The 27,711-nt window shown below is 43.4% G+C and overlaps 1 protein-coding gene across 1 annotated transcript; it reads left to right on the top strand.

Annotated features, from left to right (window-relative positions):
* Nucleotides 1–9,985: 9,985 nt before the first annotated feature.
* On the top strand, nucleotides 9,986–21,816 carry LOC124697736 (casein kinase 1-like protein HD16). The gene is made up of 21 exons (XM_047230283.1): nucleotides 9,986–10,072; nucleotides 10,161–10,276; nucleotides 11,789–11,825; nucleotides 13,664–14,089; nucleotides 14,407–14,808; nucleotides 14,887–15,033; nucleotides 17,299–17,409; nucleotides 17,500–17,573; nucleotides 17,653–17,722; nucleotides 17,815–17,870; nucleotides 18,123–18,194; nucleotides 18,291–18,385; nucleotides 18,561–18,633; nucleotides 18,706–18,835; nucleotides 18,915–19,130; nucleotides 19,210–19,340; nucleotides 19,947–20,121; nucleotides 20,208–20,298; nucleotides 20,889–21,046; nucleotides 21,460–21,651; nucleotides 21,757–21,816. The coding sequence occupies exons 1-21, from the start codon at nucleotides 9,986–9,988 to the stop codon at nucleotides 21,814–21,816; spliced, it is 2,919 nt and encodes a 972-aa protein (XP_047086239.1).
* Nucleotides 21,817–27,711: the final 5,895 nt, after the last annotated feature.

Raw genomic sequence — 27,711 nt, 5'->3', positions numbered from 1 at the left:
GGCAGAAGAGTACGTAGAGAGTATAGTGCCATCATGACCAAGTGCTATCACATCCGTGCAGGGCTAGGTGTGGTTACGTACGCAGGGTTTACATGGTAATGGTACGCACGCCACCTGAGTGTTGGTACAGTGATACGTACGGTCAAGCAACCTGCTATACTCCCGTAGCCCTGATACTACTATGTATAGCCTTTGACTTCTTTGGGAGCATCAGAAAAGTAGAATTGCAGTTGCTTGCTTGCTGGGACACAAGTTCAGAAGAGTACTTGGAGCTGATATGCTAGCTCGTCCTAGCTGCTTGTTCTTATCCAAGACGGAAATTCAATTTGGTTTCCGGATAAGTATGCTCCCTCTATCAACAAAATATATTTCAAAATGTCGAAATTTTTTGATAAAAAATTCTACACGTACATCTCCATAATATATATGCGTTCGTCAAGTTTCGAAAAAAAAATGATATTTTTTGTGTTCTATATAAAAAAGAGAAAATTTATGTTGTGACAAACGTTATTTTTAGCACCGAATTTTGTCTTTTTTTACACATGCCACAAGATAAGTCAAATTTTCATGAAACAACTTTGTGAACGTGTAGCACATAAAGATATACGTGCGAATTTTTTGTTTCAATTTTTTGATGTTTCAAAATATATCTAAGAGCATCTCCAGTCGCGTCCCCCAAACCGTCCCCCAAAGCGCGCCGGATTGAGCGTTTGGGGGACGTGTTTTGTTCGTGCCGCGTTTGGGGGACGTCGCTCCCCAGCCGCGTTCCCCAAACGCCGCCCCCAAACATTTAAAATAATTTTTTTAACACATAAACCATTTATATCAAATGTAGCATATGAAAAAAAATGTTTTCGAGGATTGTTTTCAAATTAAATTACAACAAACAATAAAACAAGTAATCAAATATAATAAAAAGGGCTAGATGATACATCAAGGTGCCACGGTATTTCCTTTGATCCTCCACAAATGCTCAACGAGATCAGCTTGAAGTTGCTCATGCACATTGCTGTCACGGATCTCTGCGTGCATGACCACAAAATCAGCAAAATCTGCAGGCACCTCATGATCAACCTCCGCGAGAGGTCCTTGACACTCATAGGGACCAACATGTGACCTAACATGATTCTTGCGGTCATCCTCGATGACCATGTTGTGCATGATCACACAAGCCTGCATCACCTCCCACATTTGGTCGTGAGACCAGCTTAGAGCAGGGTACCGGACAATGGCAAATTGTGCTTGAAGCACACCAAATGCCCGCTCGACATCCTTCCTGCAAGCCTCCTGTCGTGTAGCAAAGTGAGAATTCTTCGGACACTGATGGATTCGAGATTGTTTTGACAAAAGTGGCCCATTTTGGATATATACCATCGGCTAGATAATAGCCTTTGGTATATTGGTGGCCATTGATCTCATAGTTGCATGGTGGAGCATGCCCTTCCACTAGTCTGCTGAACACCGGAGACCGCTGCAACACGTTGATGTCATTGTGTGATCCCGCCATGTGATACGTCTCCAACGTATCGATAATTTCTTGTGTTCCATGCCACATTATTGATGTTATCTACATGTTTTATGCACACTTTATATCATATTCGTGCATTTTCTGGAACTAACCTATTAACAAGATGCCGAAGTGCCGATTGTCTGTTTTCTCGCTGTTTTTGGTTTCAGAAATCCTAGTAAAGAAATATTCTCGGAATTGGACGAAATAAAAGCCCGGAGGCCTATTTTCTCACGAAGCTTCCGGAAGTCCGAAGGAGAGACGAAGAGGGGCCACGGGGTGGCCAAACCCTAGGGCGGCGCGGCCCCACCCCCGGCCGCGCCGGCCCGTGGTTTGGGCCCCCTGTGCCGCCTCTTGACTTGCCCTTCCGCCTACAAATAGCCTCCGTGACGAAACCCCCGGTACCGAGAGCCACGATACGGAAAACATTACCGAGACGCCGTCGCCGCCGATCCCATCTCGGGGGATCCTCGGAGATCGCCTCCGGCACCCTGCCGGAGAGGGGAATCATCTCCCGGAGGACTCTACACCGCCATGGTCGCCTCCGGAGTGATGAGTGAGTAGTCTACCCCTGGACTATGGGTCCATAGCAGTAGCTAGATGGTTGTCTTCTCCCCATTGTGCTATCATTGTCGGATCTTGTGAGCTGCCTATCATGATCAAGATCATCTATATGTAATTCTATATGTTGCGTTTGTTGGGATCCGATGAATAGAGAATACTTGTTATGTTGATTATCAAAGTTATGCTTATGTGTTGTTTATGATCTTGCATGCTCTCCGTTATTAGTAGATGCTCTGGCCAAGTAGATGCTTTTAACTCCAAGAGGGAGTACTTATGCTCGATAGTGGGTTCATGCCCGCATTGACACCGGGACGATGTGACGAAAGTTCTAAGGTTGTGTTGTGCTGTTGCCACTAGGGATAAAACATTGATGCTATGTCTAAGGATGTAGTTGTTGATTACATTACGCACCATACTTAATGCAATTGTACTGTTGCTTTGCAACTTAATACTGGAGGGGTTCGGATGATAACCCTGAAGGTGGACTTTTTAGGCATAGATGCGGTTGGATGGCGGTCTATGTACTTTGTCGTAATGCCCAATTAAATCTCACTATACTCATCATAATATGTATGTGCATTGTCATGCTCTCTTTATTTGTCAATTGCCCAACTGTAATTTGTTCACCCAACATGCTTGTTCGTCTTATGGGAGAGACACCTCTAGTGAGCTGTGGACCCCGGTCCAATTCTCTTTACTGAAATACAATCTACTGCAATACTTGTTTCTACTGTTTTCTCTGCAAACAATCATATTCCACACAATACGGTTAATCCTTTGTTACAGCAAGCCGGTGAGATTGACAACCTCACTGTTTCGTTGGGGCAAAGTAGCTTGGTTGTGTTGTGCAGGTTCCACGTTGGCGCCGGAATCTCTGGTGTTGCGCCGCACTACATCCCGCCGCCATCAACCTTCAACGTGCTTCTTGGCTCCTCCTGGTTCGATAAACCTTGGTTTCTTTCTGAGGGAAAACTTGCTGCTGTGCGCATCATACCTTCCTCTTGGGGTTGCCCAACGAACGTGTGAAATACACGCCATCAAGCTCTTTTACGGCGCCGTTGCCGGGGAGATCAAGACACGCTGCAAGGGAGTCTCCACTTCTCAATCTCTTTACTTTGTTTTTGTCTTGCTTTATTTTATTTACTACTTTGTTTGCTGCACTAAATCAAAATACAAAAAAATTAGTTGCTAGTTTTACTTTATTTGCTATCTTGTTTGCTATATCGAAAACACAAAAAAATTAGTTTACCTGCATTCACTTTACTTATTTCATCATGTTTCCTTTTAATTTTACTACAAAGAACATACCGGTAGGACGTGGGTCTATAGTCGGGAGAAATAATATAGAAGAATTCTTCAACCATGTTGGTACCATTGAAAATTTTGAAGATAGACACTTGATAGATCTTGCGCCTACTTATGAAATTGCTGCTGCGCATTTAGTTCGCTTGTTGGAAACTAAATTTGTTAATCTTAATCCTATAATCCAACACATGTTTTTCACGCTTGGTGATATGGAAGAAGGGGAAAAGAAAGATTTTGTTTTAGAAACCCTTCTTAGAGAATTTGGTGGTCTAGCAAGAGAAGCTAGAAAGGTGTTTGCTAAATTCAATATGCTTGGTTCTCCTACTAATTTTGCTAGTCTCCTTGAAAAGATGGATATGGATAGAATAAGATACACTAATAATATTGATGATGGAGAGGAGATCAAAGCACCAATACCATGCAAGCTCCTAGCTATGAATGATGCACTAGAAAATAATTATGCTTGGCTTGTTCCTGAAAATTTGTTTGATGAGAGTAGCACGCCTAAGACTAATGAAAAGGGAGATGCTAAAACTTATGTATCTAATATAATATGCCTGGTTGAGAAGAACCCACACCCCGATGTTGATGCACCATCCTTCGATAATACTTGATACACACTTTCTGCGCCTAGCTGAAAGGCGTTAAAGAAAAGCGCTTATGGGAGACAACCCATGTTTTTACCTACAGTACTTTGTTTTTATTTTGTGTCTTGGAAGTTGTTTACTACTGTAGCAACCTCTCCTTATCTTAGTTTTGAGTTTTGTTGTGCCAAGTTAAGCCGTTGATAGAAAAGTAAGTACTAGATTTGGATTACTGCGCAGTTTCAGATTTCTTTGCTGTCACGAATCTGAGCCCACTGCCCTGCAGGAAGCTCAGAAAATTATGCCAATTTACGTGCATGATCCTCAGATATGTACGCAACTTTCATTCAATTTGAGCATTTTCATTTGAGCAAGTCTGGTGCCATTTTAAAATTCGTCAATACGAACTGTTCTGTTTTGACAGATTCTGCCTTTTATTTCGCATTGCCTCTTTCGCTATGTTGGATGAATTTCTTTGATCCACTAATGTCCAGTAGCATTATGCAATGTCCAGAAGTGTTAAGAATGAGTGTGTCACCTCTGAATATGTCAATTTATATTGTGCACTAACCCTCTAATGAGTTGTTTCGAGTTTGGTGTGGAGGAAGTTTTCAAGGATCAAGAGAGGAGTATGATGCAACATGATCAAGGAGAGTGAAAGCTCTAAGCTTGGGGATGCACCCGGTGGTTCACCCCTGCATATATCAAGAAGACTCAAGCGTCTAAGCTTGGGGATGCCCAAGGCATCCCCTTCTTCATCAACAAACTATCAGGTTCCTCCCCTGAAACTACATTTTTATTCGGCCACATTTTATGTGCTTTTTCTTGGAGCGTCGGTTTGTTTTTGTTTTTGTTTTGTTTGAATAAAATGGATCCTAGCATTCACTTTATGGGAGAGATACACACTCCGCTGTAGCATATGGACAAATATGTCCTTGGTTTCTACTCATAGTATTCATGGCGAAGTTTCTCCTTCGTTAAATTGTTATATGGTTGGAATTGGAAAATGATACATGTAGTAATTGCTATAAATGTTTTGGGTAATGTGATACTTGGCAATTGTTGTGTTCATGTTTAAGCTCTTGCATCATATGCTTTGCACCCATTAATGAAGAAATACATAGAGCATGCTAAAATTTGGTTTGCATATTTGGTTTCTCTAAGGTCTAGATAATTTCTAGTTTTGAGTTTGAACAACAAGGAAGACGGTATAGAGTATTATAATGCTTTCAATATGTCTTTTATGTGAGTTTTGCTGTACTAGTTCATCCTTGTGTTTGCCTCAAATAACCTTGCTAGCCTAAACCTTGTATCGAGAGGGAATACTTCTCATGCATCCAAAATACTTGAGCCAACCACTATGCCATTTGTGTCCACCATACCTACCTACTACATGGTATTTTCCAGCCATTCCAAAGTAAATTGCTTGAGTGCTACCTTTAAAATTCCATCATTCACCTTTGCAATATATAGCTCATGGGACAAATAGCTTAAAAACTATTGTGGTATTGAATATGTAATTATGCACTTTATCTCTTATTAAGTTGCTTGTTGTGCGATAACCATGTTTACTGGGGAACGCCATCAACTCATTGTTGAATTTCATGTGAGTTGCTATGCATGTTCGTCTTGTCCGAAGTAAGGGCGATCTACACTGAGTTGAATGGTTTGAGCATGCATATTGTGAGAGAAGAACATTGGGCCGCTAACTAAAGCCATGTTCCATGGTGGAAGTTTCAGTTTTGGACAAACATCCTCAAATCTCTAATGAGAAAAGAATTAATTGTTGTTGAATGCTTAAAGCATTAAAAGAGGAGTCCATTATACTGTTGTCTATGTTGTCCCGGTATGGATGTCTAAGTTGAGAATAATCAAAAGCGAGAAATCCAAATGCGAGCTTTCTCCTTAGACCTTTGTACAGAGCGGCATAGAGGTACCCCTTTGTGATACTTGGTTAAAGCATATGTATTGCGGTGATAATCCAGGTAGTCCAAGCTAATTAGGACAAGGTGCGAGCACTATTAGTACACTATGCATGAGGCTCGCAACTTATAAGATATAATTTACATGATGCATATGCTTTATTACTACCGTTGACAAAATTGTTTCATGTTTTCAAAATCAAAGCTCTAGCACAAATATAGCAATCGATGCTTTTCCTCTATGAGGACCATTCTCTTTACTTTTATGTTGAGTCCAGTTCACCTATTTCTCTCCACCTCAAGAAGCAAACACTTGTGTGAACTGTGCATTGATTCTTACATACTTGCTTATTGCACTTATTATATTACTCTATGTTGACAATATCCATGAGATATACATGTTACAAGTTTAAAGCAACTGCTGAAACTTAATCTTCTTTTGTGTTGCTTCAATACCTTTACTTTGAATTATTGCTTTATGAGTTAACTCTTATGCAAGACTTATTGATGCTTGTCTTGAAGTGCTATTCATGAAAAGTCTTTGCTTTATGATTCACTTGTTTACTCATGTCATACACATTGTTTTGATCGCTGCATTCTCTACATATGCTTTACAAATAGTATGATCAAGTTTATGATGGCATGTCACTCCGAAATTATCTTTGTTATCGTTTTACCTGCTCGGGACGAGCGAGAACTAAGCTTGGGGATGCTGATACGTCTCCAACGTATCGATAATTTCTTGTGTTCCATGCCACATTATTGATGTTATCTACATGTTTTATGCACACTTTATATCATATTCGTGCATTTTCCGGAACTAACCTATTAACAAGATGCCGAAGTGCCGATTCTTTGTTTTACTGCTGTTTTTGGTTTCAGAAATCCTAGTAAAGAAATATTCTCGGAATTGGACGAAATAAAAGCCCGGAGGCCTATTTTCTCACGAAGCTTCCGGAAGTCCGAAGGAGAGACGAAGAGGGGCCACGGGGTGGCCAAACCCTAGGGCGGCGCGGCCCCACCCCCGGCCGCGCCGGCACGTGGTTTGGGCCCCCGTGCCGCCTCTTGACTTGCCCTTCCGCCTACAAATAGCCTCCGTGACGAAACCCCCGATGCGAGAGCCACGATACGGAAAACATTGCGAGACGCCGTCGCCGCCGATCCCATCTCGGGGGATCACGGAGATCGCCTCCGGCACCCTGCCGGAGAGGGGAATCATCTCCCGGAGGACTCTACACCGCCATGGTCGCCTCCGGAGTGATGAGTGAGTAGTCTACCCCTGGACTATGGGTCCATAGCAGTAGCTAGATGGTTGTCTTCTCCCCATTGTGCTATCATTGTCGGATCTTGTGAGCTGCCTATCATGATCAAGATCATCTATATGTAATTCTATATGTTGCGTTTGTTGGGATCCGATGAATAGAGAATACTTGTTATGTTGATTATCAAAGTTATGCTTATGTGTTGTTTATGATCTTGCATGCTCTCCGTTATTAGTAGATGCTCGGCCAAGTAGATGCTTTTAACTCCAAGAGGGAGTACTTATGCTCGATAGTGGGTTCATGCCTGCATTGACACCGGGACGAGTGACAGAAAGTTCTAAGGTTGTGTTGTGCTTGTTGCCACTAGGGATAAAACATTGATGCTATGTCTAAGGATGTAGTTGTTGATTACATTACGCACCATACTTAATGCAATTGTACTGTTGCTTTGCAACTTAATACTTGGAGGGGTTCGGATGATAACCTGAAGGTGGACTTTTTAGGCATAGATGCAGTTGGATGGCGGTCTATGTACTTTGTCGTAATGCCCAATTAAATCTCACTATACTCATCATAATATGTATGTGCATTGTCATGCTCTCTTTATTTGTCAATTGCCCAAGCTGTAATTTGTTCACCCAACATGCTGTTCGTCTTATGGGAGAGACACCTCTAGTGAGCTGTGGACCCCGGTCCAATTCTCTTTACTTGAAATACAATCTCATTGCAATACTTGTTTCTACTCGTTTTCTCCGCAAACAATCATATTCCACACAATACGGTTAATCCTTTGTTACAGCAAGCCGGTGAGATTGACAACCTCACCTGTTTCGTTGGGGCAAAGTAGCTTGGTTGTGTTGTGCGGGTTCCACGTTGGCGCCGGAATCTCGGTGTTGCGCCGCACTACATCCCGCCGCCATCAACCTTCAACGTGCTTCTTGGCTCCTCCTGGTTCGATAAACCTTGGTTTCTTTCTGAGGGAAAACTTGCTGCTGTGCGCATCATACCTTCCTCTTGGGGTTGCCCAACGAACGTGTGAAATACACGCCATCACCATGCCAAAGAAAGAATGCCAAATCCACAGGTCATAATCTGCCACAGCTTCAAGCACCACACTGCAATATCCATGACGCCCTTTGTATATACCTTGCCAAGCAAACGGGCAGTTCTTCCATGCCCAGTGCATGCAATCGATGCTTCCAAGCATTCCGGGAAATCCTCCGGCAGCATTTTGTGCCATGATCCTTGCGATCTCTTCCTCGGTTGGCCCTCTCAAGTAGTATTTGCCAAACTTTCCCACCACAGCTCGGCAAAACTTGTACATGCACTCAATGGCGGTAGACTCACTCATGCGAAGGTAGTCGTCCCGTGTATCGGCAGGTGCTCCGTATGCAAGCATCCTCATGGCGGCGGTGCACTTCGAATGGATGAGAACCCGAGAACGCCTACAGCGTCGAGCTTGAGCTTGAAGTAGGGGTCGAACTCTCGAACGCCGTGGAGGATATTCATGAACAGGCCCTTGCTCATCCTGTACGGCGCCGAAAATTGTCGGCATGTGTTGCCCCGTCGGCGAAGTAGTCGTTGTGCAGCATGGCATGCCCCTCCATCCTCTCGCCGGGGCTTCGACTTCCTTCTTCCCGGCCTTGATCCTCCGCGGCGCGGCCTCTTCCTCTTCTCCGCCTCGGCGTCAAGCATGTCCTGGAGGGAGGCGATGATCGGCAAATGCTCCCGCAGGTCGTCGTCGAACGCTTGCTCGTCCTCCGACAGCAGGGCAACCATCTCATCGTCGCTGTCCATGGCTAAAGCAAAATCAATGGTTAAAATTGCGCCGAGGCGGACGACGCAACAAACAGCGACCAATCGCGCCTACACGGCAAGTCGTCGAGCACCTTCGTGCGCGGAGGTGGGGCGGATTTGACGGCGCGTTCGGGAGGCGCCGGCGACGCGGCGGCGGCACGACCGGCGGGAGCCCCGGCCGCGACAACGGTGCCGACTCGCAGCACGGATCGGACGCCCAAACGGCCGGGAAATCCGGCGGCGGCGGTGGGGTGGGAGGCGCGGGAAGGAAGGAGCGACGAGAAAAGAGGCGCGAACCAACGGTTTATGCAAATAGTCGCCGACATGTGGGAGCCCGCCTCGCTTTCGTTGTGTCCGGCGTCCCCGGTGCGTCCCCGTGGGACGGGGACGGGCTCGGGCGCCGGACACCGTATCGGGGCGCGCCGGACAAGAAAGGGCTTTGGGGGACGCGGCTGGAACGCTTTTTTTGTCCGGCGCGCCCCAAATCGCTTTGGGGGACGGTTTGGGGGACGCGACTGGAGATGCTCTAAGATGCATTTCAAAATAAAGAGATCATATGATCTCATGTGCCAAAACACCACTTATCCAGGGTACTTTACAACTTTTTATCTTCTTCTTTTTTCTTCCCTTTTTCGTGATATAGTACGATGGGCATTTTGTAACGCAATGCATGCTCACACGACTTTCAAAGTTTGTATAAACGCAGTGGGGTAGCCACATTCACGGGCGGAGCTACCACCGGGTCGAGAAGGGTTGATCGACCCCCCTCATATCCTGGCGAAAAAAAGACCCCCCCGAACGAATCGGTATCGAGCGACAGCACACACGCACAACGGGGTCGAGCGGAGCGAGCGCAGACCTAGCCCCGCCGCCGCCGCCACGCCCCACGCGGCCACGCCCCGCTCCGGCAGCTCGCCCGACGCCCCGCCGCGTTTCCTCGCCGCTCCACCGCGTTCCCCTGCCTGCCGCCGCCTTTCCCCGCCCCGCCCCGCTCCGCCTCCTTTTCCCCTTCCACGGACGGACGGACCACGGCTGTCTTCTTCGATGGACTCCCACGAACGGCACACGCGCGTTCAGGAGGCGCTGCTCCCCTTCCGCCGCCTCTGCGACGGCGGCCGCGCCTACGCCAATGTGAGTGCACGCGCGCGAGACGTATCGCATTTTTCACATACGCATTTGATCTGATCTTTGTTGTTGTCATGTGGATTCACGTAAGTAGGTGCAAACGGTGGTGGTGGAAGGCGACGACATGGCGGAGGCGCTCCTGCGGTACGCGGCCGAGTCCGGCGTGCGGAGCTTGGTGCTCAGCTCCGTCTCCTTCCGGTGGTTCCAGAGGTGAGCTATTTTCCCCTCCCTTCCTCTGTTCTTTCTTCGTTTTTGTGACCATGGATCGTCAAGTTAGTAGTGAATAACTGATAGAGTTGAATCCGGGCACTATCCTTGAGCAATGAACTTAATGGTATGATACTATCTTATCAATATGTAGCTCTATTTTGGTGTTCTTGTTTTTTATAGTCATTTTGTTGTTGTACTTGATGAATATGCATATTGAATCTGGTTGGACCTCTTTTGTTGAATACATTTGCTCTTTTCTATCAAAACAAATTTTAGAGTTTGGTTTCGACCCCCCTCAGTTCAATTCCTGGCTCCGCCACTGGCCACATTGTGACCTGTGGTCAACTGACCACACATGTTTCTTACAAATCCTTTGCATGTTGTTATAAATCATGTAAAAATATGTTAAAAACAAGTAAAAATACATATATTTCACGTCACAGATTTTAAAAGACAACACAGACTTCAAGGTCTCTCTCCACCACTGATAAACGAGCTATTTCCACCAACATTTGTGGAGATGCTCCTTCTTCTCATGTTCTATCGAGCGTCATGTTGAAACTAAACTTGGATCACAGACTTTGCTGATCTTTTCCTTGCAGAAATAAATTAGTAAAAATGACAATGGTGATTATTTATTTTGGAAATGCAAAACATTTGTCGACGAACCATCGGTCCTTTCCGGCCTCGCCATCAACAAATTTGCCTAGTCTTTTCTTCTTCATCACTGTTGTAGGAGGTCATACATGGGTGCAATCTAACTAGTGCATCAAACATCTGTTCTCTTTTGAACTTTCTGAGTACCTCTGTACTCAGTTTCTTTTGACACCCTTGCTAGACTGTGAGCTTGAAGAGGTGGCAAACATCAGAGCATGTGAGCTGGTCTACGAAGAGCCCAGCCTTTCAGGAGGAGTTGAAGGCGTGGACTATGGGATAGTCAACGGAGTTGACAACACCGAGACGGAGAGTCTTACCCTAGACATCTCGGAGCCGAGCTGCGTAGTGAATTACCTAAATAAGTTGCTGAGATCGTTATGTATCTTAAGTTTGAGTTGTAAGAGTACTTTAGTAATATCGTAGGGAGTTCTCATCGGACCTGTGAGAATCCCAACTTGTTAAGACCATGTTTGTAATATTATCTGCAGTGTTATGACCTGCAATGTTTTTGTTGTAGCACTCAGAGGGATGTGATATTTGTAAAGAAATCCCTTTCTAGACTATGACATCGAAGAGGAGACCTGCACCGGAGCACCAGAAGACACTTGGAACTTACTGTTGTTTAGAAGAAGACCAAGTGTGGTGATAAATATAATGCACAGTGAACCCAGCATGAGCTATAATTAATCAGGTTGGCAATCTAATCTGAACCGATGGTGTCTGTGGTTGCTGAAATGGCATCATCTCTCTTCTTTCCTTGTCTTCGTTCACTCTGCAGAGCTACTCCTGATTTGCATAGACACTTTGACCTGTATGTCCCTTCAGCTATCAACTCGTGCAGTAAATTGCTGTCAGGCAGGCGATGGCAAACGGCAAGTGCTGCGGCAGAAGAGTACGTAGAGAGTATAGTGCCATCATGACCAAGTGGTATCACATCTGTGCAGGGCTAGGTGTGGTTACGTACGCAGGGTTTACATGGTAATGGTACGCACGCCACATGAGTATTGGTACAGTGATACGTACGGTCAAGCAACCTGCTATACTCCCGTAGCCCTGATACTACTACGTATAGCCTTTGACTTCTTTGCGAGCATCACAAAAGTAGAACTGCAGTTGCTTGCTTGCTGGGACACAAGTTCAGAAAAGTACTTGGAGCTCATATGCTAGCTCGTCCTATCAATTTGGTTTCCGTATGCTCCCTCTATCAAGAAAATATATTTCAAAGTGTCGAAAGTTTTTGAAAAAAAAATCTGCATGTACATCTCCACAATATATGTGCGTTCGTCAAGTTTCGAGAAAAAAACGATATTTTTTGCGTTCTATATAAAAAAGAGAAAATTTATGTTGTGATAAGCGTTATTTTTAGCACCGAATTTTATCTTTTTTACACATGCCACAAGACAAGTCGAATTTTCATGAAACAACTTTGTGGACGTGTAGCACATGAAGATATACGTGCGAATTTTTTGTTTTAATTTTTTGATGTTTCAAAATATATCTAAGATACATTTCAAAATAAAGGGATCATATGATCTCATGTACCAAAACACCACTTATCCAGGGTACTTTACAACTTTTTATCTTCTTCTTTTTTCTTCCCTTTTTCATGCTAATATAGTACGATGAGCATTGGGCATTTTGTAACGCAATGCACGCTCACACAACTTTCAGAGTTCGTATAAACGCAGTGGCGTAGCCACATTGTGACCTGTGGTCAACTGACCACACATGTTTCTTGCAAATCTTTTGCATGTTGTTATAAATCATGTAAAAATATGTTAAAAAAAAGTAAAAATACATATATTTGACATCACAGATTTTAAAAGACAACGAAAGCTTCAAGGTCTGGCTCCACCACTGATAAACGAGCTCTGGAGCTGTGGTGCATGCACCCTATTTCCACCAATTACATTTGTGGAGATGCTCCTTCTTCTCATGTTCTATCGAGCGTCAAGTTGAAACTAAACTTGGATCACAGACTTTGCTGCTGTTTTCCTTGCAGAAACAAATTAGTAAAAATGATAATGGCGATTCTTTATTTTGGAAATGCAAAACATTTGTCGACGAACCATCGGTCCGTTCCGGCCTCGCCATCAGCAAATTTGCCTAGTCTTTTCTTCTTCATCACTGCTGTAGGAGGTCATACATGGGTGCAATCTAACACTTTCGTACTGTTGCCAAATTTTCCGGTTCATCTCTTTTTATCTCTTTCTTGATCTTGGGTGTTGTCTTTTTTTACCCCTTGTCGTTCCTTCTTTATCTTTCTCGTCGCTAGGGTACTCCTTTTTTTTTCCCTTCTTCCTCGATGTCCTATGTAGGTACAAAGATGTGAACATTTTCTGTTGCTTTCAATTTCCATTATTCCCTCCTCTTCTTGGCCGATAAGGCACTAACGACGGTGGTAACAACTGGGAAGGAGGAGGCCATTGGCAACATTTCACTAGAGGTGATGGTGCGGTAACTTAATGGTGAATACCAACATCTTCATGGTATAGCGAGGAAGGGAGTCAGATCAAATATCTCGAAAAAGAATAAGAACCATTGAAAAATTAATCGAGGGCGGTAAAGTCTTTTGTCGATAAACTTGCAGCCAATAAAAAAGACTGAAATTTTTATTTCCAGAACGTTGATTCTTCTATCCAAGTAATGGTGGGTATTGGACATTCAAAAAATATTTGCATAGCGTTATCGGATTTGAAATAAATTTTGGTCACTACCATTAAACGGGAGGAAGGAGCCGTGGAGACTGGAGAGTACATAGGTGGGCCATGGCTCGAGCGGCAGCACCGCAGCAGATACAACTTCCAAGGCGGCCGGTCATGTCACTGCCCCCGCTCCGCCGCCTGCTGCTCTCTGCTCTGCCGCTGCTGTCCCCTCCTCGCCCTCGCCTCCATCAATGCCGCCATCTCACCGCCCACCGCCCAGCACCCAGCCGCTATATCCCACGCCCCAGGCCTCCTCCTCCTCCACCAGTCCCGGTGCGCTCTCATGGAGGCCACGGCGGAAGCGGCCGCCATACTTTTCTCCATGCGCGAGCCCGGCCCCGTCCCTGACGACGGCGCCGCGCCGCCTGCCTCGGTTCCTGCGCGGCCGGACATTGATTTGAACAGGGCGGCTAGCGACGACGAGGGCGGCGGCTGGGCTGCCGATCACTCGGTAAGGGGCGGTGAAAGCGTCCGCACCGGCTGCTCTTGCTGATTCCGCCACGCCGCCGCTGCCTGAAACGGTACGGTTTCCCGTTTGGTTTTTTTCTTTCGTCAGTGACATTAGTTCCGCAAGCTTCTCTTGTTGATCGCGACCCAGTGGCTGCGAGGTTTTGTTAACTGAACCCTCACCGCTGCTGCCTGCCTGCTTGCTGAAATGGCGTGATCGCTGTTGTTGTTCGATCGTTTAATTTTCTAAAACCAGTGCAACTCTCACCATGCTGAATCTCCACTTGCTGCCCCAGTCTGATTGTTCCATTTTGTTGGTAGGCTCTGCACAATCAAATTGAAAATGCCACCGTCCAAGCCTGGAGGGCCACAAAGCGTGCTGGGACTGACGAGGGAAGAGGAAGGCCACCATCCAAGCCTGGAGGCAAGCGGTTCAGGGTTACTGGTGATGTGCAGACTGGCCAGGATCAAATTGGCAACGCGACTCCACTGGGTAGGGCTGGAAGGCGTGGTGGCGCTGCTTCCAGGGGAAGAGGAAGGCCACCGTCCAAGCCCAGAGGCAAGGGGATCAGGGTTCCAGCTGGTGTGCAGACTGACATGCCTCAGCAGGACCTCCCTCAATGTATCGTTGGAGAGGCAACCGGTGCAGGTAGAGTGCAGCAAGACCATGGTTTGAACAAGGAACCTGAGAGCGCAGCCATGATAACGCCACAACCTGAGAGGGTATGCATGGCCTCATTTTATTTTCTGCGTCTTTTTTTTTCTCACACTGATTGATCAAGTAACTGTTTTTATTCATAGGCTGTTAATCATACCGCTATATGCGCTTGTTGCGGTGCCAGTTGCACTGACGAAAGTGAAAGCCCGGCTTTGGAGCCTAGGGGAAATGAACCCCCAGAAATTACCACCACAGACGAAGCCACTGCAATGCCGCCGGTGCCAGAGAGGGTATGTTTTCCTAATTTCCAGTGGACCTAATTTGTTCTGTTCATATTAAATTTATCAATGAATATAGGTATATAGGAGGTTTATACTCTATTGACCTTGAGGGGTCACCGAATTAGTTTCATGCTTTTCTCGACATGTAAAATAAAGTGATGTGCTATTTTGTCTGAATGTCACAATCCTTCTCTATGCTGGCACTTCGGGAAAACATTGGATGTTCATATTTCACTGAAACACCTTTGATAAATCGTAATGTATATATGTCTTTGGCTACAAAGCAGTTCTTGGCCAGTGCACTAGGAGTGGCCCACATAGACTGTATAATCTTTATGCAGGATCGAACTGAGGAATTGGGATTGGTACAGTTAAATTCCACCAAGCCTACCATCCCTGATTGTAAAATACCATATCCGGTGCCCTAACTGGCTTTTTACACTAGGTGGAACGTACAGTCAAGCGAACCAGCAAAATCCTAGCCAGATCGCCAGTTTTGTTGCGAACTAGAGAAAACCAGGAGCGCTCGAATTGCCAGGCGCTCCAGACGTCAGCGCTTCCGCTAATTTGTTAACAATTGGCGCGACAATGGAATTAGAACCATTTGTCCGACCTGTGGACCTTGAAATGAGAGCTCGACCGGTTTGATCGACGGTCTGGCTTTTTAAACTAGGCTACCATCTAGTTTTTTATTTTGTAAAATTATAATTTCATAATCCAGAAAAAACTAAAATAGTACTCCCTCTATCCCAAAATAACTTGCTCAACTTTTTCTAGATATGTTGAGCAACTTATTTTGGGATGGAGGGAGTATTATAAATCTGCAACTGCCAAGCTACACATTTTTTAAATCAAAAGTTGGATATAAAATATTAGGACAATTTCAATTATTAACATTGTAATTGCACATTCTGCAACTATAATTATTTTTGCATATTAATTATCGGAAACGTGCAGTTACCTAGATTGGAAATTGTTCTAGCAACTCGTTGCACATTTTTAACTCAAGCTGCGGAAAAGAAGTGCATCTTTAATGTTTAAAAATGAGGAACCAGATATTAGATTTAGAAAATTAATCAATCACCAACAATTAATAATTAATTACTAAAGCAGAAGAAAAATGAAAATGTTATAGTAGCAGGTTGCACAGTTTTGTGTGGACCAGCTAGTTTATTTTTTTCTATACGACCAACAACGGCCAGGTTCCACTATCAGAAGATAACGGAACAGGACAAACCATTGTTTCAGCATCCAGGTGCAACAAAAAAGAAAATTGTTCAATGCTCCACCTATGCTAAAGTTAACTGCAGCGGAGTTCTCGAGGGTACAATATTAACAGTATTACAACAGCACCCAGGGATTTTTTTTTCTCGAACGCATGCCAAAGCATGTGTCGTTGTATATTAGAAGAAGCCGTCGAGAAGACGGGAGCATACAGGGTGTAGCATAGCTACAAAAGACTTTTAGAGAAAAGAAAATGAAACTATACAAGGCTAACTTCGTTAGGCCTAGGTACTCTAAGGTGCTGCGGCATCGGGAGGTCTAGCATGTAAGGGTAGCCGGCGTAGCGCCTTGGCGCCGGCCATCATCCATAGGTTGGCTTCCTCAAGGATTGACACGACCAGATCACGCATGTTGGGTGTTACGTTTTTGAAAATTGCATTATTCCGAGCCTTCCAGAGTCTCCACATGGTTAGGATAGTGATCTTTGTCACAAATCAACTCAGAAGATATCAACAGGATGCAGGATGCAACAAGTTTATCTTTGTCACAAATCAACTCAGAAGCATACAATCAGCAACATAATTTTTCCTCCCTTGAGTCCTGGTGTTTACCAACATCATCTTGAATCGGAGGCCCCAACAGTCACATAAAAGTTTTTATACTCTACTGTCCTCGAGGGATCAGCAAATCATTATGCTACTCTTCAACATGTAAAAGAGGAGACCAGTGTGCTATTTTGTCAGAGTAACACAATCCTGCTCTGTTTGGCTCTTTGGAAAGAAAAATTAGGACGGGCTGATAACTCTGCAAAATATTGCATTTTCTATAATCTGGATCGACTAACTTACAATAGCTCGGTTTTGCATAAAATTTCATCACCCAAATAGGTTTCTCATGTTTCCCTGCTTATGCATAGTTTTGCACGAAGTAGTACTTAGCTTACCTCTCTTGTATTGATATATATATTTACTGATCTACCACTAAAATATTATCTGCTAGTTTTACTGCCATTTGTTAAGCTAAAGTTCTAAATGTTATATAACTATGCAGGTTGATGTAGGCCCAGGGTATATAACTGGCAGAAAGTTAGGTCAAGGTGGCTCTGGCAAGGTCTATGTTGGCAGACAAATACCTGTTACTCTTGGAGGTCCAAGCAAGGAGGTTACATCTGTTGCCTGACTGCCTTATCTAGATGGATGCCGAAGTCTGTTCTTAATATATGCAAACCTTATCTTGATCAATATCATGTAGGTTGCACTAAAATTTGAGCTTCGAAGAAGCAAAGCAGGTAGCTATGATCCCCCATTTGAGTGGCAAGTCTATCAGTAAGAACTATACACAATCATCCCTTTTACGTTTATATAATTCTCTGTGGAGCAAGGCATATTAACATTTTGTGCGCAGGGCTCTCAATGGTTGTTATGGTATACCATCTGTACACCACATGGGTTGCCAAGGAGACTACTGCATTCTTGTGAGTTTAACTTTTGGAAAACAATTATGCATTCAGAAATGCCTTTTAACTCATTATGATCTTTCCACTGAACCATCATTCCGAAATTGCAGGTAATGGATATGCTTGGTCCAAGCCTCAAGGATGTTTGGTATTCACAGGGACAGGAGTAAGTATCTCATCAATATATATATATATATTTTTTTTTTTTTTTTTTTTTGCGAAACACAGTACAAACAAAGACGCTCATACATACGCGCACACACTCACCCCTATGAACGCACACACGCACACCCTACCCCTATGAGCACCTCCAAGAGACTGCGTTGAAGAACTGATCCGGCGGGTCTTGAGATTGACGAAGTCACCACAGGCGCTAGTTCAACTTACCATTTGCTGAAAGTATCAACACTCCTAACAGGGTGACATTTCAAATGGGTGCTTGTATTGCCATTGAAGCCATATCAATTCTTGAGAAGATCCATTCGAAAGGGTAATTTAAAGCCATTTGATGTTTCTGAGATGCATTTCCTCTAATCTTCTACTATTCATTAATGTTAACTCTTGCTGCGCCTCCTATTTTTGCCAGCTTTGTACATGGTGATGTGAAACCTGAAAACTTTTTGCTTGGTCAGCCTGGATCAGCTGATGAAAAGAAGATTTTCCTGGTTGATTTTGGTTTAGGTATGCTGTTGCATAAGATAATGTTCTTTGTATATGGATATTCGGTCTCATGTTCTCAATGCAGTCTGCCCTTTGCTCAGAACTCAAAGACATTGGCTACTTAGTAGAACGTTGATGTCTTTTGTGTCCCACAAATCTTTTTTCACATGGCTTTGTTCATATTAAAATTATGCAGCATCCAACTGGAAAAGGAACATAGCGTCATCCAACATGCATGTTCAATATGACCAGAGGCCAGGCATTTTTAGGTTTGTTCTGACTTGTTTTTCTGTACAAAGTTACAACACCTATTTAACTTATTTCCTTTCGTTTTTTCGTAGGGGAACAGTTAGATATGCGAGTGTCCATGCCCATTTAGGTCGTACAAGCAGTAGGAGGGATGATTTGGAATCACTAGCATACACCCTTATGTTTTTATTACGAGGAAGCTTACCATGGAAAGGCATTCAGGTAAGCCTTTGATATGCTCAATAGAGTTTTACTTGTATTTTCAATTCGCTACTTCAGTGTTGCTGGCTTATTAATGCAGGAAGATAACAGGAGCTTTCTTGTTTGTAAGAAGAAAATGGAAACTTCTCCAGAGATGCTGTGTGAATTCTGTCCTGATCCATTCAAACGTTTTGTTGAGATGGTCACTACTATGAAATTTGATGAAGTACCAAATTACCGAAAACTTGTTTCTCTGTTTGAGGATATGATTGAAGGACCTGCTTCAAGACCCATCAGGATCGATGGAGCTCTAGAGGTCTATACTGCTTTATCGACAACATGTATCTGTACTGCTTGTATTAGATTTACTCATGCTTCTGTTATGCAAATTATAGGTTGGAAATAAACGTGGGAGAATGGTAGTAAATCTTGAAGAAGATGAACGGCCTATGAAAAAAGTTCGGTCGGGGAACCCAGCAACTCAGTGGATTTCGGTTTATAATGCTAGTTGGCCCACAAAGCAGCGGTAATTATTTATTCTAAATATGAAAATTGTGAGATATTCTTCAAATCCTTTTTTTTGCTTGCTCAGATTATTATTTCCTCATTCCCTTGCCCTCTGAAAGTGGCCTGTTCTAGTGCTTCAAGTCCCCAGAGATCCCTGCCACATTCCATATGTGCCACATAGTCCTCATATACTCTTCACACCTGAGATCAAGGATTAGATAACTTTAAGCGTTTGATGGTTCTAAATAGCTTGTTTATATGAATATGTGACTTTTTACCTCCAATTATTTTTCTTAATAAGGCGGAGATCCAGTTATTGTCTTTTGGTTATTTCAGTTGAATACAACACCTGTCTTGTGGCGATTGATGTTGTGTGCCATATCTATTGGTCTGAAACTCCACATTTAGATGTCATCCACATTATTCGTGCCTTAATTGTATCTGATATCCTGGTGAAATCATCTACCCGAAGCTATACGATTATGCTTTTCTGTAACTAAAAAGACGTCCATGCTAGTTATTAGTACCTTTTTCATTGGGTATTGATGAATGTTTAATATCCTTCCTAAATTAAAGGTGTTATTGATTAATGTAAATGTCAATATATGTTCTCTGCCTTTTGTAGATACCACTACGATATATCTAATTCAAGGCTGCATCAGTGTATAGAAGAAGGTAATGAAGCTGGCTTGTTGATTAGTTGCGTAGCTTCTGTAACAAATCTGTGGACTCTCGTCATGGATGCTGGGACTGGTTTTTCTTCTCAAGTTTACGAGGTTTCCCAATTTTTCGTGCACAAGGTGGGCTACTGTCTCTGCCTTCTCAAGTTTGCATTTTATTGAATCCAGAATCCTCAATACTATCTTGTTTGTAAATTTGTATGCAGGAGTGGATTATGGAGCAGTGGGATAATAAGTTTTACATAACATCAATAGCTGGAGCAACCAATGGAAGCTCATTGGTTGTAATGTCCAGAGGTTTGTGAATTACCTGTTCTCTGTCAACAACTACTGTTCTTACTGACCTGTTGTCGTTTGCTCCAATAGCTCCTTCGTGAAAGATTATAATTTTTTAAATAATACTTCTATAGACAATATTCTCCTAGTATGATGCACCACGTCAATGTTTCATCACAAAGCATGCATGGGGTCATAGCGGGGGAGGGGAGATTACCATTCTACCGATATTGTACCTCATTTTATCATGCGCGCAGTCCTTCTCTTTTGAAAATGAAGAGTTATCTTGAAACAAACATTTAGCAGAACATCTTGTACACCAAGGTTATGTAGAGGTCATCAGAATTAGTTTGTGGAGGTTGCACACCATTTTTAGTCCGCTTAGTGTCTGGGGCATGTTATATTTATCTGCTATTGGTCATTGTTCTCATAAATTAGTGATGAGCCTACTTTTTACTATTTTTTGTTTTTAATATTTACGTAACGCTTTGACAGTTCGCTACTATATATAATCAGCATCTGTCTAATGTATGCGATCCTGATGCTTCATACTGGGTTCTTTTCTTTCCATGATATGCTCTTTTAATCTCTGGTGTTTGCAATCTTTACAGGAACTCCATATACACAGCAGGCATACAAAGTCAGTGAATATTTTCCTTATAACTGGATCAATAGAAAGTGGAAAGAAGGTTTTCATGTCACATCTATGGGAACCGCCGGAAATCGTTGGGTAGTTGTCATGTCGAGGAATGCGGGTTACTCTGACCAGGTTAAAACACGTGCATGCACTTCTTGTTTGTGGTACATATTAAAAATCTTCTGTAAATAATCCTTTCATGAATTTTGTGGTTCCTCATGTATGATATAACTTCATCTGTGCTAAACACTGATATGTACATCTACACAGTCTGCATATGACTTCACAAAAACACACAGGCATGTGTATGTACTTGCAGAGCTATCTAAAACTGTTTTGGACATTTAGGTGATTCACGTCTTACAAGTGGCAACCTGAGCCTTGCCTGTTAAATATTTATATTTTAAATATGTTGCAGCAAGAATGGGGTAGTTAATCTTAGAGAATTTAACATAAAAACATTTGTAGCAAGCCTGAGATTTTATACATATTACAGTCTCCTAGGCGAGGCCGCAATGAAACTGAATATGTCTTCGAATCTTCAGGTTGTGGAGTTGGATTTTGTGTATCCGAGTGAAGGAATCCACCGGCGATGGGAGAGTGGTTACAGAATAACTTCATGTGCAGGCACGCCTGACCAAGCAGCTTTTATCTTGAGCATACCAAAGAGGAAGCCAATGGATGAGGCCCAGGAAACCCTTCGAACTTCTGCCTTTCCCAGCGACCGCATGGTGAAGGTACCTTGAGCATTTTTCACTAGCTTACAACATATTTTACATGGATGTAGTAATATGTTCATTTGTAGGTCTGAATATAAGCGTACCGTGGTAACAATTTTTCAGGAAAAATGGGCGAAGAAGCTATGCATTAATTCAGTCTGCTATGGGCGAACCAAGTGTTGACGGCAATGGGCCGGGTGATACTCTTATTCCAATTGTAAAGAATCGCAGGGGGTGTTTTGGTCTGTTGCTGTCAATCTATGTTGATAACTTGACTCCAAACGGAGAGCGTGCACCTGAAATGTCATCTAGTTGCTGCGGTGCCTAGCATCGAACCAACAGTGGAACCGTTTTGTTGCAGTAGGTCTGGTGCTTCGTGCACTACACTGAACTTGTTTGTTGCAGTGTGTTCGTAGCGATATGTGGGAGTCACAAAGCTCATTTCGTCGACCTTTATAGATATGAAAAATCTCACCAGGCAATGTCCTTTGCTACAATGGTTCACCCAACTTTCACGCCCCCAATCATAATATATTGTCGTCAACCAGATTGCCCAACATTTTGAAAACTCATATTGGGTTCACCGCAATTCCGCAAACTTGATCTTCTTCATCCTAACAACGCGTTCGCGCGGGAGCATTGCACCATGTCCTGCTGGGTCACTGATGATGGATCATCTGGGTTCGTGGTTTTGTGATCGTGTGACCCGTATGTCTCTTCAGCTATCAACTCGTGCAGTAAATTTCTGTCAGGGCGATGATAAACGGCAAGTGTCGCCGCAGAAGAGTACTACGTACGTGCTCGATCAGCTAGAGAGTAGTGTCATCATGACCAAGTGCTGTCATATCCATGCGCAGGCTAGCCGTGTTGGAGCATGGAGATCGATTGCTTGGGCACGTCGTCCATGCAGGTTCGCACGACCGACCGACCGACCGGTATGGGCGAACCTTGAGCACGTACCGACAGATGCCGGCTTGCCGGTATCGCGTGTCTGGACTGTACAGAACGAGCTTTGGATATCTTCCTCTCGTTCGTTTCGTCGACATACGTACGGTGGTCAAGATATCCCCCGTCGTAGCGCTGATACTGCTACATATAGCCTTTTGACTTCTTTGCGAGCAGCAGTAGAGTATATCAGTTGCTTGCTTTCTTGCTGGGGAGACAAGTTCAGAAGAGTACTTGGAGATGACATGCTCGTCCTAGCTGCTTGTTCTTATCCGGAGTACTCCCACTACACATTTTTGTGCTAATATATAATGGGCACCTTCTGAAACGCAATGCCCGAGCACAAAATTGTATGTTCTATAAACGAACATTCGCTGCGCAATGCAACATGTTTCCACCAACATTTGCGGAGGTGCTCCTTCTTAGATGATCTCACGGTCTATCTTCTCCAAGGTGCCATCTACTGCCATGTCGACCGTCATGCCCAGGTTGTTTCTGAATTTGAACCGCCTACTTTGCTACAAGTTTTCCGTGCAAAATAAAAATAGTTAAGGTGACACCACTTTTTTTTGAAGTGCTAATTATTTGCGGCAGAAGGTTTTTTTTTTCTTTCTTTTCATCATTGTTATAGCAAGCCATAAATGGCTACTCTGGTTTATCTATTTCTTGGCCTCAAATGATGTCTTATTTTCGCTTCTCGCCATTGGTTGCTTCTTCATATTTCTCCTCGCTATCGAACTCGTTTTATTTCCTCCCCGTTGTCATGTCTAGGTACAAAGACAAGATCATTTTCTGTTGCTCTGGATTTCCAGTGTCCCTTCTTCTTCTTTGTCGATATCCGAGGCAGTCGTGGCAACAACGGGGAAGGAGGAGGCCATTGACAACACTTCACTAGAGTCTAGAGGTGATGGTGCGGTAGTGCAATGGTGAAAACCAACATCTTCATAGTATGAGGAACGGAGTCAGATTAAATATCTTGAAACAAAATTGTAACAATTGGAAAATTTACCGAGAGAGGGAATGTGTTCCATCGATAAACTTGCAGCCAATAAAAACGAGTGAAATTATTCTTTTCCCATGTGAATAGACTTGAACGTTGATTCTTCTACCGAACTAATGTTAGGTATTGACATTCAAATTTTCTTTTTGGCGTATAAATACCCAATGTGACATAAATTTTGGACACTGCCATTAAGACTAGTCATAGTGCTAGTATCATAAGAACAAGAACAATAGTGTAGCCGGTAGCCGGCTATAAAATTTGCCATATCATCTATAGTCAACTTATAGCTAGCATGTACAATAGTAACCTATAAAAGTGTAGTACTTTTACAATGCATGGCCCACCTTTTAGCCTCACAAAGTGTCTAGGAGCACGTGCTAGAGCTGGCTATTGGATACGAGTCCACTTCTCTTCTCTCTCCTCCAACTAAGCAAACTTATAACATTTTATCTCTTATAGCCATCTGACTGTATCTTATTGTACTTGCTCTAAGGAGTATCATGCATACCACCTTGGCAAAAATCTGATTTTTTTTTTTAGAAATGGGGGAAATCCCCGGCCTCTGCATCCAAAGGATGCACACATCCTTTTATTGCATCATCCAAAAAGAGTAAATAGTTGTGAATACAAAACGCTCACAGGTTCATGGATCGGCTAAAGTTGCGACATGAATCAACCATCTAAAAAGTGAAAACAAAGACGATCTAAACATCTTGTAATCTATTAAAATGGCAAAAATCTGATGTGGCACTATAATTAATGAGGAGAGATATGCTATGTATCATAGCACGTGAAACTAGACAATTTAATGTCAAATACATCCTATACACACAAATGCATTGAGATTCTACAAATAATTAAATATCATGAGATTATGAATTTGAGGCCATATCGATTCTTGAGAAGATTCATTCCAAAGGGTGACTGAAAGTCATTATATTTTCTGAGATGCATTTATGTAATCTTCTATTCATGAATGCTAGCTCTTTTTGTGCTCCTACTTTTGCCAGCTTTGTACATGGTGATGTGAAAGCTGAAAACTTTTTTCTTGGTCAACCTGGATCAGCTGATGAAAATAAGCTTTTCCTGATTAATTTTGGTTTAGGTATGCTACTACGCAAGACAGGTTTATTTGTATATGAATATATCCGGTCTGATGTTCGCACCACACTCTTCCCTTTGCTCAGAGGCGTTGGCTACTTAATTGAATGCTGAAAGTTTTTGGTATCTCACTAAACTTTTCTCTCATGGTTTTGTTGGTGTTAAAATTATGCAGCATCCAAGTGGGAAGGCAAAATAGCATCATCCAGTATGCATGTTCAATATGATCAGAGGCCAGACAAGAGAGTTCAGGTAGCCTTTGAAATGCCCAATGGAGTTTTACTACTAATATTTTCTACTTGCTCTTATACCTGCTTAGTGTTGATGGCTTATTAATGCAGGAAGATAACATGAACTCTCTTGTTTGTAAGAAGAAAATGGAGATTTCTCTAGAGAAGCTGTGTAGATTCTGTCCAGATCCATACAAACATTTTTTTGAGATGGTCACTACTATGAAATTTGATGAAGAGCCAAATTACCCAAAACTTGTTTCTCTTTTTTATGACATGATCGAAGGACTTGCTTCAAGGCCCATCAGGATCGATGGAGCTCTGGAGGTTTCTACTGCTTTATCAATCAGGGGTGGCGGCCTTCGCCATCGTCCATCGATTCAAAATAGGTCAGTTCCTCACCTTCAAGAAGGTGTCTACTCTCGAGCATAGTGTGATCATATTTTACCACACTTGCACTGAGGTGATGAGCAGGTGCCCGAACCATGGCGATGCCACCAGGTGTGTCGTCTTCGAAGAAGATGTCGGAAGCTCTGGTGGTATTGTCTCGCTGCTACTATGTCTGTCTAATGGCGTTTGAACAAGTGTTGTGTCGTCTCGTGAACTATGGTTAATGGTGTCTGAAACTATTTCGTAGCGTCTATGATCTTTCAAGTCCGATCTTGCATTGTGTGTTTGCTTGTGCGATATTGATCACCGGTAATCTCACCAAATAACAGGGGTGCCGTTCTGGACTGCTACTTGACCTTAAAATCGATCTACCAAACGGACATAGCTTAAATCTGCACGGAACCGAAAAAACTCTACACATGCGACCAAATGAGAGGCTTTCTAGCTTGCGGCTCGTTTGGAACGTGCAGGGGTTATTCTCCCTGACGCTGGTGCAAGAATTTGACTTAAGCTACCAAACACGTCCTAAATAACCCGTTTCACTTGTCAGCTCATGAAAAAAAATCCCTAAGCATTTTACTATAAATAATTGTATGTACGATGCCAGTGGGGAGACTCGAATCTGGACGGGTGAAGATGCATCAGCCCATCCCAACACCGGGCTATGCCTCGGTTCACGTTCGCGGTCTGTAATCGACGAGTAACTTGGGCATATCATATATATTTTTCCTTCCTTTAGGTCTCTTGGCCGTGCAGAGCTATTCGGGTAGATACCTTTTTTTTTGAAATGGCGATTTTTTTATTAGATTATTCATGAAACCTTACAAGAAACAATACAAAAGATCAATTTGGAAGCAATCTTATTATACCTACCGTGACCGTCATATCCGTGCAGGCTAGCTATGTAGTAGGCGTGTAGGCTTACTTGGCGTTGGGCAAATTCCTGTTCTTTCGCGACCGATCATACGGGCGAATCTCCAGTACCCGACCGATATCGGATTCTATCGTCAAAGTTGAGTTTTGCTTCATCGTGCCGGTGCCGGGCTGCCGGAGCGTACGTGATCCACTGATCCTAGTACTCATAGTCCAGACTTTGGCTATTCTCCTCTTGCTGGTGCGCCGTGCCGTGCGCATATGATTTATCAGACGTTTGATCTATGTATTGCGCGCGATCTCTCACGATCACAAGATCGATCCGTGTCGTTCTCCTCGTTTCTTGCTAGCTAGTTGGTCCATGGTCGGCTCACCGTGCATCTACGTCGATACGCACGGTCAGGCATGAGTTATAGTAGTACAGTACAACCTAGCTCCCTCCCGTAGCCCTCAGGGCCGGTCCATACATATCCAGGGTCCTGGGGCAAGACCAAAAATGGGGCCTTTGAAAAAAAGTATTTTAAAACAAATCCAGTATGTAAATTGTGTAGTTATACAAAAAAAAATCGATTTTCAAGAAAACATGTCACCAAAACAAGTTGCAGAAAACAGTCAATACAGGGAAGAAAAACACCTAGTTCCTTGATCTGCAACCTGCAACACTCAGCATGAACACAAAGGAGGAGAAGACCCCACACACATTTCCCATCCCCTCTACTCTCCTCATAATGTGATCATCAGTACTCTATTGGAATCAATGAATCCTTGAAGAACCCAAGAACAAGCGCAAAAAGAGCAGAATTGGAGACGTGGAGCATTGAGAGCAAGATTTATCTCTAAAATGACTAGAACACTGAGCATAGAAAAAGAGATGATTAGGAACATTGAGCACCGATTACTTTTTTTTACCGGTGCCAATTCATTGTTTTGGCCCGTGAGTGCCAGCTACGTGGTGGGATTGGGCATCTTTTGCTTCTTCTGATTTTGTCTTTTATTTTTCCAAAACTAATACTGTATTGATGTACTGTCCAATAATATTTCTACTGAATTATTACCTGGGCCGGGGCCCCTGCCTTTGGAGGCCCCAGGGCGGTCGCCCCGCTGCCCCCCCTTTATGGGCCGGCCCTGGTAGCCCTGAAACTACATAGTAGCCTTTTGACTTGGCGTAAAGTATAGCAGCTCATGCTGGGAACATCGGCAGCAGATGTTCAGAGGAGTACCCGAGCCGGCAGCTCCTTCTTCTTATCGGGACTACAGTACTTTTTTTTTTTGTCTCTCCCCCATTTTTGTGCTAACTAGTAACATTGGCACGTGCAACGCACGTTTCGACCAGGCAAAAAAATACTTTGAGAAAATTAAACTGAAGCAGCCTCCCTCTACCAGAGAAACATATATTGCCCCAATATAAAACTACAAAATAATCACCACCACCGAGAAGAGCTGCAAACATGTCTCGGTACATGGAGAAAGAATTCATGTACAACACCAACACCACCACTCTGCTCCACGCCATGAAAGAAAGGAGAAATTATCTAG

Source organism: Lolium rigidum, chromosome 3 (genome assembly GCF_022539505.1).
Source record: "Lolium rigidum isolate FL_2022 chromosome 3, APGP_CSIRO_Lrig_0.1, whole genome shotgun sequence".
NCBI classification, from domain to species: domain Eukaryota; kingdom Viridiplantae; phylum Streptophyta; class Magnoliopsida; order Poales; family Poaceae; genus Lolium; species Lolium rigidum.
Note: the sequence above shows the minus strand (reverse complement) of the source record. Positions and strands in the feature narration are given on the sequence as shown.